This window comes from Polypterus senegalus, chromosome 18 (genome assembly GCF_016835505.1).
Source record: "Polypterus senegalus isolate Bchr_013 chromosome 18, ASM1683550v1, whole genome shotgun sequence".
Taxonomy (NCBI): Eukaryota; Metazoa; Chordata; class Cladistia; order Polypteriformes; family Polypteridae; genus Polypterus; species Polypterus senegalus.
In genome coordinates, this window is record NC_053171.1 from 7,816,426 (window position 1) to 7,836,632 (window position 20,207).

Here is a 20,207-nt window from a genome sequence, read left to right on the forward strand (position 1 = left end):
GCTTTCTGTTGTTACTCTGGGCGTCTTTTAAAAACAGTAGGATGCTTCTCAATGTTACAGATACATTACATTGCCTACCAATCCTGGCCCCTAACCACTGCCTGTCTCTAACTGGGTAACCCTCTCTGTCTCACACACACACACACACACACACACACCTTCATAACCTAATAATTATTGTGTGGTAAGCATACTGGTACAAGAATGGAATGGCTGCAGTCGCATCATCCAGGTGGATACTGCACATAAGCGGTGGTTGAAGTGGCTCCCCACTGTCTATATAAAGTGCTATATAACTAATTCATTACTATTATTATTTTTAACATCTGTAGCCTTCAATACACTGGTTTGTGCACTTGAATAATATTAAAAGAGCTACACTGACAATAATAACACATTTGTTTGTCATGCTAGGATTAGTGTTTTCAAGGGGGAGATCACGATTTTGGAGACTAGAATGTAAGCTAGAAAGCTTAAATGTTTGTAATTTATTGCATTTTATTTCCTGAACACACTGCTTTGTGCACACTTTATTAAGACAGCAACAAAGCTAAATCCAGGTCCACAATCCTTTCTTTGTAAGTCCAAAAATTTGAAGATCAAAAATTCCTTTGGCATTTCTTTTAAGCTGAACATGTACAGTGTCAGTGATGTAAGCTTGTAAACAAATGTGTTCAGCGGCACTTGTTTTGAGCCTCGCTATGTCATAATTTGGAGTCTGGAGTCTCAAGACCTTGACAAGAAAGAGCATGAGGCCTTCTAAAGGCTCCTCAAGTCAGGCCAGGCCAGGCCTCATTTGATGTGAGAAAGGGTCTCGGGATTATTGCTAGTGACTGAAAAGAGCAGGAGATAATAACATTAACTAGACTTGTAGTTGGTGACAGGTAAAAGGTCAGAACCAGGAGAACAAACGATATAGAGCAAACAAAAACCACAAATCAAAGTCAAGGTCAAAAAAGAGAATCACAAAACCTGAAACAAACCTGGTACTTGGCTGAGTTGAAAAGCAAACTAACTGACACTAATAGATTGGTGTTTCTTATCCAACTGAAAGATACTTTATACTTGCACCACAGCCATATTTACACCATGCATCCAGTAGCAGCACTGAAGTGACAAATGGTCATGTGACCTATCAATCATGGTGCATAAATAAACAAAATTAAATACATTATTCTGTGTATTTTATAACATTTTACCTGCCTACAGCAGGCCTCTCCACAAAGGGCTCACTTCCAACTATAATGGGCTGTTGCAACCTACATAATATGTGACAACTGTTAGCTCTTAAAATATCCTAGAAATGTCCCAAAATCTCAAATATGAGTGCAAGACAAAAAATGCCCAGAATTGCAGGGCAGAGTAATAAATGTGGCCATCAATAGACAGAGATCTGTGTCCATTCTACTGATGATTCACCTCCTGCTAGAACCCACCCTCTGAACTTCAATTCTTTTGCTTTGATTTCATTTCAGGGTGTGCTTCATGTTACATGTCTTCTTCTTCTTCTTCTTCTTCTTCTTCTTCTTCTTCTTCTGGCTGCTCCAGTTAGGGATCATCTTTTTCCATCTCTTCCTGTCCTCATCATCTCGCTCTGTTACACCCACCTAATAACCTTTTCCTAATATACCCTCGTACATATCCTGCACCACTCTTACATACTTCTCTGCCACTCCTGACTTCCTCATACAATACCACCGCTCCTCTCAAGGCACTCCGTCATATGCTTTCTCTAAGTCCACAAAGACACAATGCAAATCCTCCTGTCCTTCTCTATATTTCTCCATCAAGGAGTGTACCCACGGGGGAGAGAGTGGTGATTGGACCATATTTCAGTGGACATGTTAGTGAAGGGAACAAAGGGGATGAGGAGGCAATGGGTAGGTATGGTGTCAATAAGAGTGATTAAGAAGGTCAAATGATAGTGGATTTTGCAAAAAGCAAGGACATGGCTGTGGTGAATATGTATTTTCAGAAGAGGGAGTAACACAGGGTGACATACACGAGTGGAGGAAGATGCACACAGGTAGATTATATCCTATGCAAGTGGGTCAGTCTAAAGGAGATTAGAAACCGCAAAGTGGTGGCCGGGGAAAGTGGTGTTAGGCAGCATAGGATGGTGGTCTGTAGGATGACGCTGGATATGGAGAAGAGGAGGAGAGTGAGGGCAGAGCCAAGGATCAAATGGTGGAAGTTGAAAAAAGAAGACTGGAAGGTGAAGTTCAGGTAGAAGGTAAGACAGGCAAGTGAAGAGTTACTAGATAGCTGGGCAACTACAGCAGAAGTGGTATGGGAGACAGATAGAGGGTGCTTGGTGTGTCATCTAGCCAGAGGAAGGAGGTAGTGGGATTGGGAAGTACAGCAGAGTATACAGAGGAAGAGGTTGGCCAAGAACATTAGAATACTCCAAATGAGAACAGGCCATTCACCCCAACAAAGCTTGCCAGTCCTATCCACTTATTTCTTCCAAGAAAACATCAAGTTGAGTTTTGAAAGACCCTAACGTCTTACTGTCTGCCACACTACTTGGTAGCTTATTCCAAGTGTCTATCGTTCTTTGTGGAAGATGTGGTATAGTCATAAAGATGCAGAAAGTAGACAGGAGATAAGGTGTAAAGTGAAGAAAGAATGGGCAAAGGCTAAAGAAAAGGCATACGATGAGTTATATGAGAGGCTGGACACTAAGGAGGGAGAAAAGGACCTGTACCGATTGGACAGACAGAGGTACCGAGCTGGGAAAGATGTCTGGCAGGTTAGGGTGATAAAGGATAAAGATGGAAAAAATAGAAGCGAGGAGGGTGTGTTGAGCAGATGGAAAGAGTACTTTGAGAGGCTGATGAATGAATGGGGAGATAGCGAATCAGCAATGGATTAGCAAGGAGGAAGCAAGGACAGCTATGAAGAGGATGATGAATGGAAAAGCCGTTGGTCCAGATGACATACCTGTGAAACCATGGAGGTGTTTAGGAGAGATGGCAGTGGAGCTTTTAACCAAACTGTTTAATGCAGTCCTGGAAAATGAGAGCATGCCTGAGGGGTGGAGAAGAACTGTACTCGTACCAAGTTTTAAGGGTATCCTTCAATAAAGGCGCGCTTCAAAAAGGCGACCTCAATTGGGTGCAGCGAATAAAGGCAAACGCAACAAAATGATTACAAAAAATGTATTAGATAAAGGCAATGACTGAACGTATAAAAAGGCGAAAGCAAGAATATTAAAACATCCAAGTAATTAATGCATGAACTTCTAACAAACTATTTTAAAGCTCTCTATATTTCGTTGTTTTCTGCTCTTACTCATTGTTGTGTTACACTTGAAGCTGTAGATTATGTGCAATGCCACGTAGATATTTCAGATATTAGCATGTTTCGATCTTCGCCACATCTGGAACATGGTTGTGCGTAGATGGTCTTGACGAATAATCCGTTTTTGGTATGACAGCGAGACGAACATTTTCCAATCCTGTGTTCGGTGCATTTCCAGACGTGTTTCCCGTTGATAGTTTTCTCCTTTCTGAATGTGTAGCCTTCGACTACGAGTAGATCTGCACCTTTGTTGCTCTTCACATATTCCAGAGCCATTTGAACTAAATTATCTACGTAAGCCTTTATTCGCCGCGCCCAATTGAGGTGGCCCTTTTGAAGCTCGCCTTTTTGTGCACGCTCTTATTGAATAGAGCCAGTTGTAAGAATAAGGGAGATGTGTGGAGCTGTAGTAACTATAGAGGGATAAAATTGATGAACCACCATATGAAGTTATAGGAAAGAGTAGTGGAAGCTCAGTGAAGAAGGAAGGTGATGATTCGTGAGCAACAGTATGGTTTCATGCAGGGAAAGATTATTTCATGTTGTATGTAGTGTCACTGAATTAAATACATGAAAAAATAATGAAATACATAAAGAAATAGGCAACAAAAACATTAATTATTTATGATCATGTATAATTTCATTTTTATTTATTTATTCTCGCATATCACAAAACAATTATTTGAGTATTTTATTTTGAATGAAATGTTCCTCCATTGCAGTTGGCCTGCTAGCTGTCAGTCTCTTTCTCTCTATCTTTCACACCACTTAGCACGTTAAACGCAGCTCAGAAGGATGAGATGCAGCCCTATTGTGTTCTCACCCATCTCACCCAATGTGATACACATTATGTCTCCATCTTACTTGCCACGTGTATCTTTTTGTGTTTAGATGGCAAGTGGCTAACTGTCTTTGTTGTAAAACGTTGTTCTGCTCTAAATATGACCGCATTTGGATTGAATCGAGATGCTATGCCTCAGCCCTAGCTTCCTACATGGAGCCAGAGCCCCCCACAAAAGAACTTTACTGTACACGGGACATTGAATTTAAAGCTAATGATGAACATTTACATGTGAAGTGAATTATTTATAAATAAGGAATCTACTATTATATACTAGCTCTACTTACTTGCTGAAGACAAGTAATGGAATAAATTAAAAAAAGATTGCTTTTTGATATCTCAAGCCTTATGTGTACCCCCTGCATTTCTCCTATGGCTTTTCTTTGGTATCCTTGTGTGTGTCTCAACCCCTCTTGCCTCTCTTGATTGTGTGCCCGTAAGTTCTGCTTCTCAGACTCTGTCATGTCAAGGCACCTTGCTCGCCTCCTGTCCACGTTTTGACAACCAGCAATGGTAGATATGCCTTCGTTGCCCACCATGAAATTATCATTCATGCTCCTGCAACTACTTACCATTTTTGAAGGTGACTCAGGTTGTGCCTTCTTAGTTATTCACTTTGTTGTCATTGAAATGCTCCATTTTAACTCCTTTTTTGTAAAAATAAAAGGAATTGTCACATTCAGGAATTGAATTTTGCACCATCAACATAAGCGTATCGTTTTATCATCCCCACTACTGAGGCACCACAGCCAAACTGACCAATCAGATTGCTACGAGGGTCCAGACACAAAGACGGCAGTGTTTTATTATAAAGTAGACTGTCATATTTTACAATACATTTATTTATTTATTTATTTGATTTTGTCAGTATTCCTCCATTGTTGTGCCACCCCCCCACCGCCCGTCACCGCGCTGAGCACATTCAATGCAGTTAGACAGAACGAAATGCAACCCTCTTGTGTTCTCACCCATCTCATTCAATGTGGCACGTACAATTGCTCAGTCTTACTCACTGCATGTATCTTCTCATGTCTAGATGTCATTTTTGTAAAACTCTGCTCTGTTCTAAATCTGGCTGTACTGACTTGGAGCAACATGCTGTGTCTGCCGAGCTCGAGCTCTCTATATGGAGCCTGAGTCAACCGCAAAATAACATTACTGTACAGAGAACACTGTATTTAATGCTACTGATGCTATTTTACATATGAAATTACTAATATTTCTACATAATGTACATAATAATGAATATAGGTTTAACCATGTTTGCTGTAATTTTAGGGGCAATGTAAGGTGCACTTATATGTATTTATTTTAAAAATGGTTAAAGAAAAAGAAAATTGTTTCCCCCAAGGGTGAAATTTGACTTTATACATTAGCTTAATAAATGAATAAAAACATAAATATTACAACAAATGCTAAATCTACTCTATTATCATATACCGTCTCCACCTACCTATCAAAGATAGGTAATAGAAAATTAAATGTAAATAAAATTTAGGTTCGATATCTCTTGCCCTACATGTACCCATAGTGTTCCTTTCATCAGTATCCTCATAGGTTTGCCTGGCGGTTTCTTTCTCAGTCGTGTTCCCGTAAAGCTTGCTTCTCCGACTCTGCCATTTCACTGTGCCTTGCTTGCCTCCTGCCCACTTTTGACCACCACCAATGGTAGACAAGCCCCTTGTTAGTATTTAGCAACCCAATGTTGCTTGGTAAGTTATTTGGGTTGTTGTTGTTGTTGAAATGCTCCATTTTAACTTAAGTCACAATCAGGAATGATGTCAGCCAAACTGACCAATCACATTGCTCAGGGGGACTGGGCACACACACACACACACACACACACAGAGCAGTGTTTTATTACTGTATATAGTAGATTTGGTTAATCTAGAATCAAGATACGGTACCACTGCTTACTTGTATTTTTCACATTCAGAGCACATTACAGCACACTACTTGCTTAAAGATGTAAAGCAATCAGTAAGGATTTAGTGCTGGCATTATAGTGCCTGTGCTGTTTGGTCAAATAAAGTAATAGGACGAGGCACTTAAAAAAATTACATTTTAAGAAGAATCAAAGTCAAGGATGGAATTATTAGGGCTGGGTGCCACCTGATGAAGCCATTTATCATCCTCTTCATACAGCTTAATTCAGGAAAGAGATCAATCAGCGGATATGAATGGCAATGACACTGTGGTGAGACAAGTTTCACATGGTACTCACCAGGCTGAATTCCAGTCCACTGCAGAGCCCTTTCACCCGCACTCTCACTGGGGCCAGTTTAGAGTTGCCAGTAAACCTAATCGGCCGGTCTTCAGGAATGTCACAGAAAAATCCAAAGAGTCACAGGGAGGAACTGTAGACTCCACATGGACGAGGATTAGGAGCAAGAATCGGGCCCAACACATTGGATCTATAAGACACCCAACAGTTATGCCACCTTGCTGCCCACACTACAACTTAATACTTAGGAAATGTTTTAGCCTGCGTTTCTACCAAAGATGTGGCTGCACTAAAACCTGTTACTGATTGCGTCAAGGATGTGACTGCACTATATTCCAACCTACTAACACTTCTAAATAATGAGCATTTCCTCAGAGGCAGGCAGGTTGGGACCTATGGATCGCAATACCTAAAAGCCGCGTGTCACTAACTGCTTGTGAATTGTACCCTCATAGAATTACAAGTCAAAAATTCAAATTTCAGGAAATTTCATTTTCTATTGGCCGCGTGTCTCCCTGTTAAAGTAAACCTGTATCTTGTGCTGACCCTATGCAGTGAAATGACATTAAACAGAGTACCTTCTGCCTTTTCACCTGATCGGCTTAAGCCTCAGCTTGTCCCCAACAGTGATGTGAGAGTTCTCTCTGAAGATCACACCACTTCCTTTCATATCCTGGTCTCTCAGCCCAAAATGTAGTCTTTGGCTGCTTTGGCTAAAGGGGATATGAAAGATAGGTGCCTTGCAGAGGATCCAAGTGATTAAAACAAAGTGAAGGACAAGAGATGGAGGCTCTAAAAAGAGGCTGTGCTGCAGGCATGCCCGAGGCCTGCTGAGGAGAGCTGCAGATGAAAGCCGCCGCATTCCTCTGAGTGGCTCAGAGGGCTGCAGATGCTTCAAAAAATGTGAAAGGCCTTCATTAGCGCTAAATCAATAACAGGAGAAAGTGCTGATTGATTTAATTGCAAAGCAAATGAAGAGGAGTTAAGACAGAATCATGTGACATAGCCTCTTCCCAGCCGTGGAGTGTGCAAATCTCTCCTCCCAAAAAACTCTGCGTCAAGTGGGCTCTTTGGTTTTATTATCATAAAAGTAAAAGAACGCAGGCAAGATATTTCTAGGGTTGTGCCCACAGCAGTGTTATAGACAGTGGTCAAAGCAAACAATAAGGCAGCAAAGTTCATTCCATAATGTAGACAGATTCTGTGAAATGGGAAATGTCAAAAACTTTGATACAGCTATATTTATGTTGTTCTTTATCTTTTATTGAATACAAGTGGTGATATAAAGCTCCTCACTGAGTGCTGGCTCATAGTGATGCAATTAAAAAGCAACATATTTAAACTACAGAAAGCTATGGATTTGTGTAAAACCAAGCAATTACAGACCAATAAATGGAACCTAACAATATCTGTCCATTTACATTATCATTGAGCTCTGGCCAGCTGACAACAGAGGAGAGGAAAACGAAGTCCAGTCAGCAGTGTCAGTGGGGTAAATAAAGCTGTTGGGGTCCACAGTCAGTTAAAACAGACAGTCATATGTTCACAGTCCTGCAGAGACTGGTTACCTACTGGTTACCTACCTTATTCTGGTCATTCTACAGTTAAGTCCTTGCTGGGCTATCTAATAAGATGGCAGAATCTTTGCATCCTTTGATTTAAAAGCCCCCAATATCTTTGATGTCTTTCACTTGGGCAAGAAAACAGCTTGGAAATAGAGTAGTGGCACCAAGTGAGGCAGCAGGAAACTGAGAAGAGAAAGAAAATGAGGAGGGTTATTGATAGGCCATAATTATTTGTAGTACTTATATTTTTATACAAGTAACTAACAAACAGAGATGCAGTATGCACATCTAACCAGCAGCTCTAATCAGGGGATACCACACTGATAAATTTAAAATTGAGTCTGAAGGAGCCTCTCTTATATTAGTAGGCACATCACTCAACTGCTTTTCCCTGTATCTAAAAGTTCAAACTCCCACCATTAGATAGAGTGGACCCTTGACTTACGAACTCAATTCGTTTGCGAGGGCTCGTTGTAACTCAAGTTGGTTGTAAGTCAAGACTATTTTTCCCATAAGAAATAATGGAAATACCCATAATGCACTCCGAACCTCCCACAGCAACAGTTACTTTTCATAATAAAAAAGGGTTGTATAATGCGCATAATTTACTAAAACACCAATAATTTTTCTAATGTACTAACCAAAAAGTTATAAAAAGTGCCTAGCCTACCAGAAAGAACAATTTCGTACTTTACTCACCATTTAAGTTGACATCTTTGGGCTGCAGGAAGGGAGGAGGAGGAGGAGAATGAAACGGAAGGTGGTTATTGTTTAGAAGGAGCCTCCTTATGCAAATCTTTTCCTTGTAAAATTATCGAGATGGTGGATTTCGACATGCTGTACATATTAGCGAGATCGGTCACACGAACACCACTCTCATATTTCCGCACAATTTCCTTCTTCGTTTCGATTGTGATCGCTGTTTCTCAAGTTAATAATGACGGTAGTCGAGCACTCAGTTCAAAGCTGGCCGTGTTGTGAACTGCTGTAATAATACACTCCAAAGCAAGCCGGTGCTGACTCAGCCTGATGACATCATCACGTGCCGCGCCAGCCCGCTAGCTAACATCCCTTAACAATCGCTTTCTTTACCTTCGTTACCAATTATGCGTCTTGCCTGCCATGGTCTTAGTGAATTATATATATATAGATAAATCACTGCACTGACAGAAATTACGTCCTCAAACACTTGTATCTGGGCTCCGACTGACGCTTACGAACGCTCCTGGCTGTTTGTTTCCAATCGCACAAGCGGGTACACGTGACCGCATTCGGGTCGTAACGCAAGATGTTGGTCGTAAGTCAAAACAAAAATTTTGGTCGTAAATCAAGTTGTTCGCACGTCAGGCCGGTCGTATGTCAAGGGTCGACTGTATTTTCTTAACTTTTTGGTCTCTTTAGAAGGCAAGCATCTTGAGATCTTAGCACATGTCTCAGTTTGTATGTAACAATAAGTTCAGAAAGGTAAGCAGGACGCTGGACACATAAAGCTTTATATGCATGAAGGAGGATTTTGAAATCAGTACCTAAGCTTTACAGGAGGCCAGTGTAAAGACCTTAGAACAGGAGCGATGGTCTTACTTTCTAGTTCTTATAAGGTTTCGTCCAGCCGCATTATGAATTAACTGATTACACTATACAGAACAGTATGAACAGACAGTGAATAAAGCATTGCTGTAGTCAATCCTAGTAGAAATGAATGCATAAATGAATTTCTCAGTATATTTCTCAGTAAATTTTCCCAATATTTTCCAATGAGTGTTTTAAAAGGCATAATGTCATCAAAGATAACACCTAAGTTGTGTGCTGGCTCAATCTTCTTGCTGTTAACCCAGAGTGTCTTAGCTCAGAATTCAACGTACAAAAGGTTAATGAATATTCAACTACAACCTTAAATGAGGGACTGAGGACTCGGGTTAAAAGTAGCGTTGGGGTAACAGCTTAGAGCAGCTTCACATCAGGGATCTTCTTTAAGTCATTATCTCTTTGATCTGGTTATGGATGTGTTGACCCATAGGATAAAATACCAACCCCCCTGGTGCATTGTTTAGTGTAGCACCACACCAGAAAAGAGGAAATTGGAAGAACGGACAAAGACTTTGGAAGATAAATTCAAAGAAGGCAGAATATTTGAGGTTTAATGATGATTAGGATTCAGAACAGCCTGCAGGGCGAGCTATTGAAAAGGGTGGATAAATGTAAATAGCTAGGATCAGTGGTAACCTAAGATGGACAACTGGATTCAGTGATAACCCACAGAGTGTAGTGTGGAGGGAACAATTGGAAGGAGGTATCAGGAGTATTGTGTGATTACAGAATTAAGGTGAAAGGTTGGGTTTTTAAGACAATGGTGAGACCAGCAATGATGCATTGAGCCGAGACATGTGCAGTATACTAAAAGAGCACAGGAAAAACGATTGATGTAAAAGAAATGAGAATAATGAGATAGGTATGTGGAGTTACAAAAAAGGACAGAATAAGAAAAGTGGGGGAGATATAGTATCTATGAAAGTATCAATCAATCAACATTTATTTATATAGCACATATTCATACAAAGAAATGTAGCTCAAAGTGCTTTACAAAATAAATAGAAAAATAGAAGACACAATAAAAAATAAACATAAGTCAGCATTAATTAACATAGAATAAGTAAGGTCCGATGGCCAGGGTGGACAGAAAAAACAAAAAAAAAAAAACTCCAAAAGCTGGAGAAAAAAAATAAACTCTGTAGGGGTTCCAGACCACGAGACCACCTGACTAGTCCCCTCTGGGCAATCTACCTAACATAAATCTAACAGTCCTCTTTGGATTTATGGTTATCATGGAAGGACCTGATGATGATGGTCACGTAGACTTCTGGCTTTCAGTCCATCAATGTTGGTGCATCAGGATGCTTTGAGTAGGTGGTGGTGGCACAGGCCGCCACCACAAAGAAACCGGAAAAAGAAACAGAAGAGAGAGTTGGGGTCAGTATGGATTTTGGAGCCACCATGAATAGTTATTATGATGAATTGAACATACAGAGTATCAGGATTAAGATAAAGTGAAGTTAGGAGAAGGCCATGTTACAGTAATGTGTTTTCAGCAGTGTTTTAAAGTGCTCTACTGTATCAGCCTGGTGAATTCCTATTGGCAGGCTATTCCAGATTTTGGGTGCATAACAGCAGAAGGCCGCCTGCCCGCCTCACCACTTCTTTTAAGTTTAGCTTTTGGAATTCTAAGGAGACACTCATTTAAAGATCTGAGGTTACGATTTGGAATATAACGTGTCAGACACTCCGATATATACGATGGAGCGAGATTATTTAAGGCTTTATAAACCATAAGCAGTATTTTAAAGTCAATCCTGAATGACACAGGTAATCAGTGTAGTGACATCAAAACTGGAGTAATGTGTTCAGATTTTCTTTTCCCAGTTAGGATTCTAGCAGCTGCATTCTGCACTCGTTGCAAGTGATAGTAGAGGAAAGTTGGTTGACATGTATGGGCATGTAATGAGGGGAGAGAATGAATATGTGGGCAAAACAGTGATGAGTGAAATAAAAAGTGACAGAAGCCAAAGTGGAAGTTGGATGGATACAGTAAAAGATTTGAAGGAAAATGGTCAGACTGGGATGGGGACGCAGGACAGAGCTACATGGAGTCTGACAGGAAGTCTCTGCAATGTGTGCTGAGAATGGCTAAGAGGGCTATCAGGGTCTCTCTCTCCTCCATTGAGGACATTTCTAAGGACAGATGCAAGAAGAAAGCCCTCTGCATTGTGAGAGACTCCTCACGCCCCTCTCATGTACTATTCAGTCTTTTGCCATCTAGGAGGAGATATCACTCCATAAAATCAAGAATAGCCAGAATGTTCAATAGCTTCTTTCCACAGGCAATAAGACTGCTAAACACTCTCTAACATGCATATAAGCCAGTTTTTATGCACATAATTATTTATTTTAGCCATAGTATTTAATGGACTATTTTACAGAAGTATTGGTTGGACTTTGTGAATTTAGTACTGTTTAGGTTTACTTTATGTTTTTACACTTTTTCTATTCTTGAGTAATGCAATTTCATACCACTGTATTTTAGATGCAGACCCCCGTGACCCTATTCGGATTCAGCGGGTTAGGAAATGGATGGATGGATGTATTTTAGATATGGCTGGAATGACAAATAATTTGAACTTGATTTGGAGAAAGTTGATCAAGCACATCAAACCCACATAGAAGTGGGAAAAGATGAAGATCTTTATAAGCCCCTATCTTCTGCTTTTGAAAGGACCTTACCGAACTCTCGACCATTCCCATGCTGAAAGAACCTCATTTCCACTTAGTCATGACATTGGATTGTAAAAAAAAATCCTACACTGTGGGAGACACATAAGAATCTCATTGTCCTGGATCTAGTCACAGTCATGTGGAGTTTGCCACAGACGTCCTGGCTAAGTTAACTGGTCATTTAAAATTGTTCGCTTTTTTCTTGCCTTGTATCCGGTGCTGCCAAGATAGGCTCTGTCATTCCCTATCCCTAAGTGGGATTAAATCGAGTTTGAGAATGCCATGTTTGTGTACACATGACAAAGTCCTTGAAACTGTAAATACAGTAAATATCGATGAACAAGGAAATTCAAAAATTCACTAACCTGCTGCTGAAAAAAAACTACGAAACATGTTTGACACCTTATGATGTTGTATGCTATTAATGATGCAATATAAAGTAAAGATCTGTGGATTGACTCATGACTCTTACTGCTGCCAAAGGAGCTTCACCAGGTATTGATTTCATTTGTAATTCTTTTTGAAGAATTCTAGCATTGTTCTTTAGTCTTACAAGTGTAGCATGTGTTGAGTTGATTAGTGACACAAAACTCTATTTTACCGCATTTTCAAGAAATGGATGAGGAGCTGAAAACTGTCATATTTTACTCTGTGAAAAATCGGTAAACATCAGAGTTGTGTCTATGATTGTCTAGAAGACTTGACGAGCTGTGTCACTCACTCATTTTTAACCTTGACCACTGTCTGCTTCTTTCTCCTGCTCTGGCCACCACTCCTTGTCACCTTTCCCCCTCATTTGTATCGTCATCATGACTTAGGATGAACCCAATGACTACTTAACAAGTACACCAATTTCTTTCTCTCTTTGTTACGAGTTGTTGAAGAGAGTGTTGTGATTTGTGTTACTCATCTTTTGGGAAGAAGGCAAGCTGGTGGTGGCAGTGTGATGCTCTGGATAATGTTCTGGGATAGCTTGGGTCCTGTCATTCATGTGGATGTGATTTGACACATACCACCCCACCTAAAGATTGTTGCAGACCACATGAACCCCTTCGTGACAAAAGTATTCCCTGACGACGGTGGCCTTTTTCAGCATAAAAATGCATCATGGCATATTGCAAAAAAAATGTTTTGTGGTGTCCATGTCTTGATGACTCGCAGCTATATTGGCAATATGAGGGGTGCCTCCACAATATTAGGCAGGTTGTTTTAATATCATAGCTGATCAGGGTATGTACCTAAGGGGGAAAAGATACACTGCATCTCTCAATCCGAACAGGGTCATTTTGAAAAATGGGAGTCTGGGTGTGCCAAGCTGGGCAGGAACCAAATGCCTCTCAACTCAGTTCCAAGTCCTGAGGGTATAAGAAATTAGAGGGCCATATTTTCAAATCTGTGATATAGATATATATATATATATATATTATAAGGGATGAGCAAGGAAACCATCTATGTAAAGAGGTAGACGTTTAATTACTTTCTATCGAAGAGCAAGATAGGCGGCATAGTGGTGCAGTGGAAGCAATGCTGTCCAACAACAAGGAGGCCGGGGTTCACATCCTGGGCGCTCCATGCATGGAGTTTGCACATTCTCCCCGTGTCCGTGTGGATTTCCTCCAACTGTCCAACTAAACGCAGTGTACATGAATTGTTTTTTCTAAATTGGCCCTAGTGTGTTTTTCTTTGCGAGTGTGTACGCCCTGTGATAGACTGGTGCCCTGCACATTGATTGTGCCCATCTTCCACCCAATGCTTGTTGGGAAAGGCTCCAGCCTGCCACCCCAGGATAAGCGCCTTTGGAAAATGGATTGATGGGAAAGCAAGACAGAAGAAGTAGTATGTGATGAACACTCAACATCACAAGTTTAATGGCCACTTTCAGGGCTTACACCCATACCCCAAGTCCTAAGATCATGGGTGTCATTTAGGGCGAGACCCCTTACTTTCATTTCATACCTTCAAATGCATCTTCTTCGGCATCCCTCTGCACTTTAGTCTGTTTTGCTGCAAATATGCATTGAGCTGGAGTATTAAAACCCAATATGGCACCTACAACTTATCACGGATACCTGAAACAGCGAGTGTGTGCTGCAGCTCAGACAGGTTAACAGAAACGCAGACCATCCGCCTTTTTTCTAATAGTTTTTGGGCTCCACAATTTAAAAAACACTTTATCATCCCTTTTTTGTCTGTGGTTGTTTCTGCTTTTGGAGGGGTGATTAATGTAAATGCATATTAGCAGAAAGGTCCATTTAACAGCTAATTTCTCCAACTTTATTACACCCTTTGGTTGTGCTTCATTTTTAGCTGATGGGGACAAAGACATGCAGGGAAAGTGCGACTTGTTCAAGCTTGCAGTGCTCTCTACTGGCAGCAAGAGTGTAAAGTACAGGGAAGGCATACTCACCACTACAGGTCTATATGGGGCAGTTTATAATAAGTAGATAAGTGATAATATTACTTGCATTGCCAATATAAGCACCGTGTGATTAAACACATCAGAAAAAATATCCCCTTTAAACCATACGTTTGTGTCCCGACTGTCTGTGGGTCAGCAACACTCTAAATGCACTGCACAACTTCAAATGCGTCTTTAGCAGATACAAATACAGTTATAGTTTTCCGTTATAAAATGCAAATTAAATGAGCAATCTGACAACTTCTTCTGATGTGGGGTTTAACAAGGCAAATGTTTTGTACACTTCATGCATTCTTACTAATAATTATTAAGCCATTCTAGAATTCTGCAACTGTTAAGCTTTCATCAAAGCTGCAATTGTGTCGCGGTCAGTCTGGATGTATGAATGGAGTCAAGATTGTTAGGATAAAAACCTGCTTGGATTGTTCAGTAACCGCGACTGGCTGTCCGGTCTCCATATGTGTCGCCTCACATTTTCCTGTGTTTATGAAAGACTGCAGCTTTGGCTGAAAAGAAAAGACATCTGATTTCTGAAAATGTATGCCTGTCTAAAGGCATGTTGCAGTGGCATTATGGTATCTTTCCACTGGTGTTGGCATTAACTCCTTATCCAGTCTTTTTAGAATAAGCACACCATCAATAAACCAATGCATTCAGTGCTGTGCAGTCAGCTATGTAACAGACATACAGTACATCAAGAGTTGGGGGGTTTGTATATGCGGTGGTACGATTACATCCCCATCACACACGGATTACTACAAACAAAAGATATATCACTTCATTTTACTCCGGGCTCTAACCGTTTATCACCTGCACTAGTGCCATTTGACATGAAATGATGGCTGACGTGGACAGCCCAGTGGAGCAGAGGTATCACGCCCACCTCACAGTAAGGAGACCGCAGATTACCTGCACAGAGTTGCCATGTTCTCCCCGTGTCTGCGTGGGTTTCCTCCAGGTACTCTTGATTCCTTCCACAGTCTAAAGACATGCAGGTTAGGTGAATGGGTGATGCTAAATTGACCCAAGTGTGTCTGAGTGTGCGTGTTCATTTGGCAATAGGCTGGCACTCTGTCCAAGGAGTATTGATGGGATAGGCTCCAACTACCCTGGGACCGTGCTTTGGCTAAGTGGATTTGGAAGACAGATGGATGGATGAAAGCAAGAGGAAGGATGACAACACATACTTTGGAGAGAAAGTGTAAAGACAACTTGTCAATCTAAGAGAGAAAGAAAGAATGAACTCGTTCACTAAACAAATATAAAAAGTTCTATGCAGATGTATTGCATTCCCGTCCTGTTTCTTGACACACTTCTACTGAATAATTTGTTGGCCAAAGTTGTCAGTGTTATTTGGTTTGTCATGGAGAGGATGTGCAGCATTGTTCAGAATGGCTCTCAGTTTTGTTTTAATTCGCTCCTTTGCTAAGACCTCCAGGGGGTCCAGCGTGTGTTCCATAACTGAGCCTGCTCTTTTAATTAGCTTGTTGATGTGGTGGGCCTCTCTTGAAGTTACGCTACCAGCCAAACACACTACAGCGTAGGAAACTGAACTGGCCATCTCAGATTTGTAGAAGGTGTCAAGATGTCACCTCCCACATTAAAGGAACACAGCCTGCTAAAGAAAGGGAACAAAAAAAAGAAAAGAAAAGATTCTGCCCTGCCATTTCTTGTACAGTTTCTCTGTGTTCCAAGACCAGTCCAACCTGTCATGGATGTGGACCCCTCCCAAGAACTTGTATTGAGTGCACCACCTCTACATCTATTCCTTGAATAGTGACTGGGTGTAGAAGCTCTCTGGTGTGGTGAAAGTCAATAAACAGTTCCTTAGTTTTCCTGATGTTAAGCTGCAGATCATTCTTTCTGCACCAAGAAACAAAGTTCTCCACCTGACTCCTCTGCTCTATCCCATCCACCTTATCAATACACCCCATATGTGCAGAATCACCTGAAAATGTCTGCAAGTGACATGACCTGCTGTTATATTCATAGACTCAGGTGTACAGAGTGAAGAGAAAAGGAGACAGTCCTGTTCCTTGTGGTGCTCTAGTGTTGCCCATATTTATATCAGAGACACAGTTCCATTATGCTAAGAGTTGTGTCCATCTGTCACAGTTACTCACAAACCTCTGGGGCTAGAACCTTGGTCTTAGTCCTAAGCTTATGGTGTGATATGCGCTGGCAAAGCAAAAAAATGTGTAGTAGCTTAGCTACCTTTACAAAGTTATTGGGGTTCGATTCTTTGTTAGAGCAAACTGCTCGAGAGGTGACATGAGAGAAAGGAAAAGTGACAGAGACAGACAAATTCCTGTGCCAACTGACCTGTGCTCCTGTCCTCACACTAAAGCAATTTGTTATGATCACAAAGTTCACAAAATGCAGTGCAGTGCTAAATGGGGGTGCAAAAAGGAACACCAGGGGCAACAGCTCCCAAGCATTTAGCCAAGCAGGTGACCAAAACGGACGAGCGGGTAAGCCCGAATACAAAACTTCCAAGCAGCTGGCTAATACTATGGCTCATCGGCAGGCCGCACATACTCCACGATGCAGAATGCAAGAGCAACAATAGCACTGAAATGTCCATTTTTGGTTGAGGAGCACTACTTACACAAGTTAGATTGGTGATGTGCTCGCTGTCCGTGGTATTTTTTCATACTGAAAACTAAAGAATGTGTGGCCAACATGTAAATACCCTTGTTCTGTATGAATGACTTGTATTTGAGGACCCGAAGTCTACATGTTTCCTAGCAAATGTGAAATAAACAGCTGAAATACATTGTGCCCATGTCACACTCCCTGCTTATATTGTGTGCTTTTTCTAAATCCAAAGGAGCCATTAATTAACAGCTGGTGAGATGAGCCTTTACTGCTTGTGCTTAGCAGCATTGGCTAAACTTCCATTATTGCTGTATGAGCAAATGATTATACATCTTTATCATTTGTGAATCTTTGGCAACAACAACGTTCCTGCTTTGTCGACTAACAGCTTTGGTCAAATCTTTTGGCTCACCACGCTCATTTGCTTTAAAGCCAATGAAACACCAAACTGGCAAATATGATTTCTTCTTAGCCACCAATTCTTCCATCTGTGCTTTTGTATAATGAGCTTTGCTGTGAACAATGAGGGCACCCTGTGGTCAAACTGAAAATGACAGGAATTACAGAATAGAAATGACGGCTTGCTCAGTTACAAATGGTGATGTCCCAACCCTAGCAAGAACACCATCAACCGGCAGTATTTGACTGATCAGCCCTGTTCTTGACAGATCATTCTGTTGCTCTGTGATGGTTAGAAAAGCTTTGTTATATGCCTTATGAACTTTTTTTTTTCCTTTTTTTCCTTTATTAGTAATGAACAAAGGTCAATGTGTCACAAAGTACTATCGGTGGATCCAGAAAAATGGAGGATATATTTGGATCCAGTCAAGTGCAACGATTGCTATAAATGCCAAGAATGCCAATGAAAAGAACATCATTTGGGTCAACTATGTGCTCAGGTAGGGGGTGCTCAAACTGTGACAGGTGTGGCATGTGACATCAGCTGACTGCAGGGTGAAAAGGGGGGGAAGGGGGTGGTGGAGCCCAACAGACCATCTCACCATTTTCTGATTCCAAAGTTGCGTTGTACATTTTGAACACAGTTATAGCCCTCTGGTCGCATATTCCATGCACTTTCACACATTGCTATCTGGTCAATCAGAGGGTAGCTAAGACTGCACCCTGTGAAGGTTTCCCCCCAAACCCTAAACCCCTAGTCTGAATGATTTGAAGTTGATAGTCAACCTAGACATGACCAATTAGATTCTGGCTGACTAACTCTCTGTGTGTTCTTCTGATCTCACAGCAACCCGGAATACAAAGACACTCCCATGGATATTGCACAGCTTCCCAATCTCCCAGAGAAAGCGTCAGAGTCTTCCGAAACATCAGACTCTGAATCAGAATCCAAGGAAAACTCAGGTAAGGAACGGCATGGTTCTATATGTGGCACACCAGTGCCTCCTTGCTTGCTGGTAGCACAGAGACCTAATGAACTACAGGTTCACACTTGAGGAGCCAAGATGCACAGAACAGTTGAGAGAAAAATGAGAGCCCAAAATACCTTGGGGGGTACACTAGCCAAGTCATGAGGCATTAACCCCTTGGTTACTGGTTAAGTTCCTTCATCTAAAAATGAGACCCCAAAATACCTTGTGGCACTTATAGCTAAGGTACAGGGCATTGACCTTTAAGTTTCTGGTTCAAGTCTACATCCACTCACTGTGCGACCCTCAGCAAATCACAGTAACACTTTAGAATAAGGACAACTTAGGTGGATCTGTTAGTTACTGCTATGCAACAAGACCTCAACAAATGTTTAGTGTGGTCTTAACAAGACTTCTACAGTGTAAACAACCACATTTTAGAACAGTTGTCAGCCTGCAATGTACCCATTAGTCACTTCCTGAAGTGTAATAAGCCTTAAACAAGGGAAGTATGAAGAAGTGAGTGACTAGGAGATGCAGTATAAAAAGTCACGTAACCTGTCTGTGCTCCAATTGTAAATGATGGTTGGAGGCCACTACATTGTTTCCAGATCTTTAGAGGCACGTTGGATGAATGCTTCTTCTAAATATTCATAAGAATACTAATACAGAGGAACCTTGGGTCACGAACGTCTTGGACCACATACAAATCGGCTTAAGACCAAAACGTTTGACAAACTTTTGCATCTGTTCATGACCAAACACTCAGGTGACGAACAAGCCAGTTTCCCCTCTGGTTCGTACGCGCCGATGATTTCCACAAGTGTCCAGTCTCGCCCTGTGCATTCCCTGTGCGTGAGTGAGAGAGAGAAGGCAGATAAAGAATTCACCGGGCTTGTTTTTAAAGAGAATGATTTGGGCTTTGTTTTTAATGAAGACTTTTTTTCTATTGGATTTTAACCTCCACTTCACTTCTGTTTACAGCGATCGGTTCGTAGCGTGCATTGTTGCAATGTGACTTTTCTTGGTTGTTTATTAAATTACAGATTTTTCAAATGTTCATGTTTTTCCCTGTGCTTAAAACTCATTTAAAAAAAAAAGTGTTTACAGCGAGCGGTTCCTAAGGCTGTAGCGTGAATTCTTGCAATGTTACTTTTCTCTGTTCAAGGTTTTCTCAGTGTTATTCAATGTTTTTACATTTAGTTTACTATTACGCTGTGCATTCTATGGTATAATTAACTATTTTTGTGCTTAAAAATCTTTAAAAAATATATTTACATACAGTTCATACGGTCTGGAACGAATTAATTGTATTTACATACAATCCTATGGGGGAAATCACTTCAGGTCACGACCAAATCGGGTTACGACCAGAGTTTTGGACCGAATTATGGTCGAGACCTGAGGTTCCACTGTAATCACTTTGCTGAGATAGGATTTCACTTCGACATCGTTAATCACTATCACTGTGATTCAATGTTTAATAATAAAGTGTGAAAACGTTTTGTAGGCACTGTAGCTATAGCTGTGTATTTGGGCCAATCATAGCCAAGACTGGCATAGCACTTATAGTTCTTCTCCCCATGACCTGAGAAATGGAGAATTGTCTTTGTCAGGTTTGGAA

At 41.0% G+C, this 20,207-nt stretch overlaps 1 protein-coding gene across 4 annotated transcripts in view; it reads left to right on the top strand.

The window, feature by feature from the left end:
• The window catches only part of LOC120518989 (neuronal PAS domain-containing protein 3), a 716,144-nt gene that overhangs the window by 681,547 nt on the left and 14,390 nt on the right, over positions 1–20,207 (top strand). For all 4 annotated transcript variants that reach the window (XM_039742042.1, XM_039742043.1, XM_039742044.1 and 1 more), the window contains 2 exons: positions 17,968–18,115; positions 18,463–18,578. In XM_039742042.1, the coding sequence (XP_039597976.1) occupies positions 17,968–18,115; positions 18,463–18,578 (264 nt within the window). The remainder of the gene's footprint in view (positions 1–17,967; positions 18,116–18,462; positions 18,579–20,207) is intronic.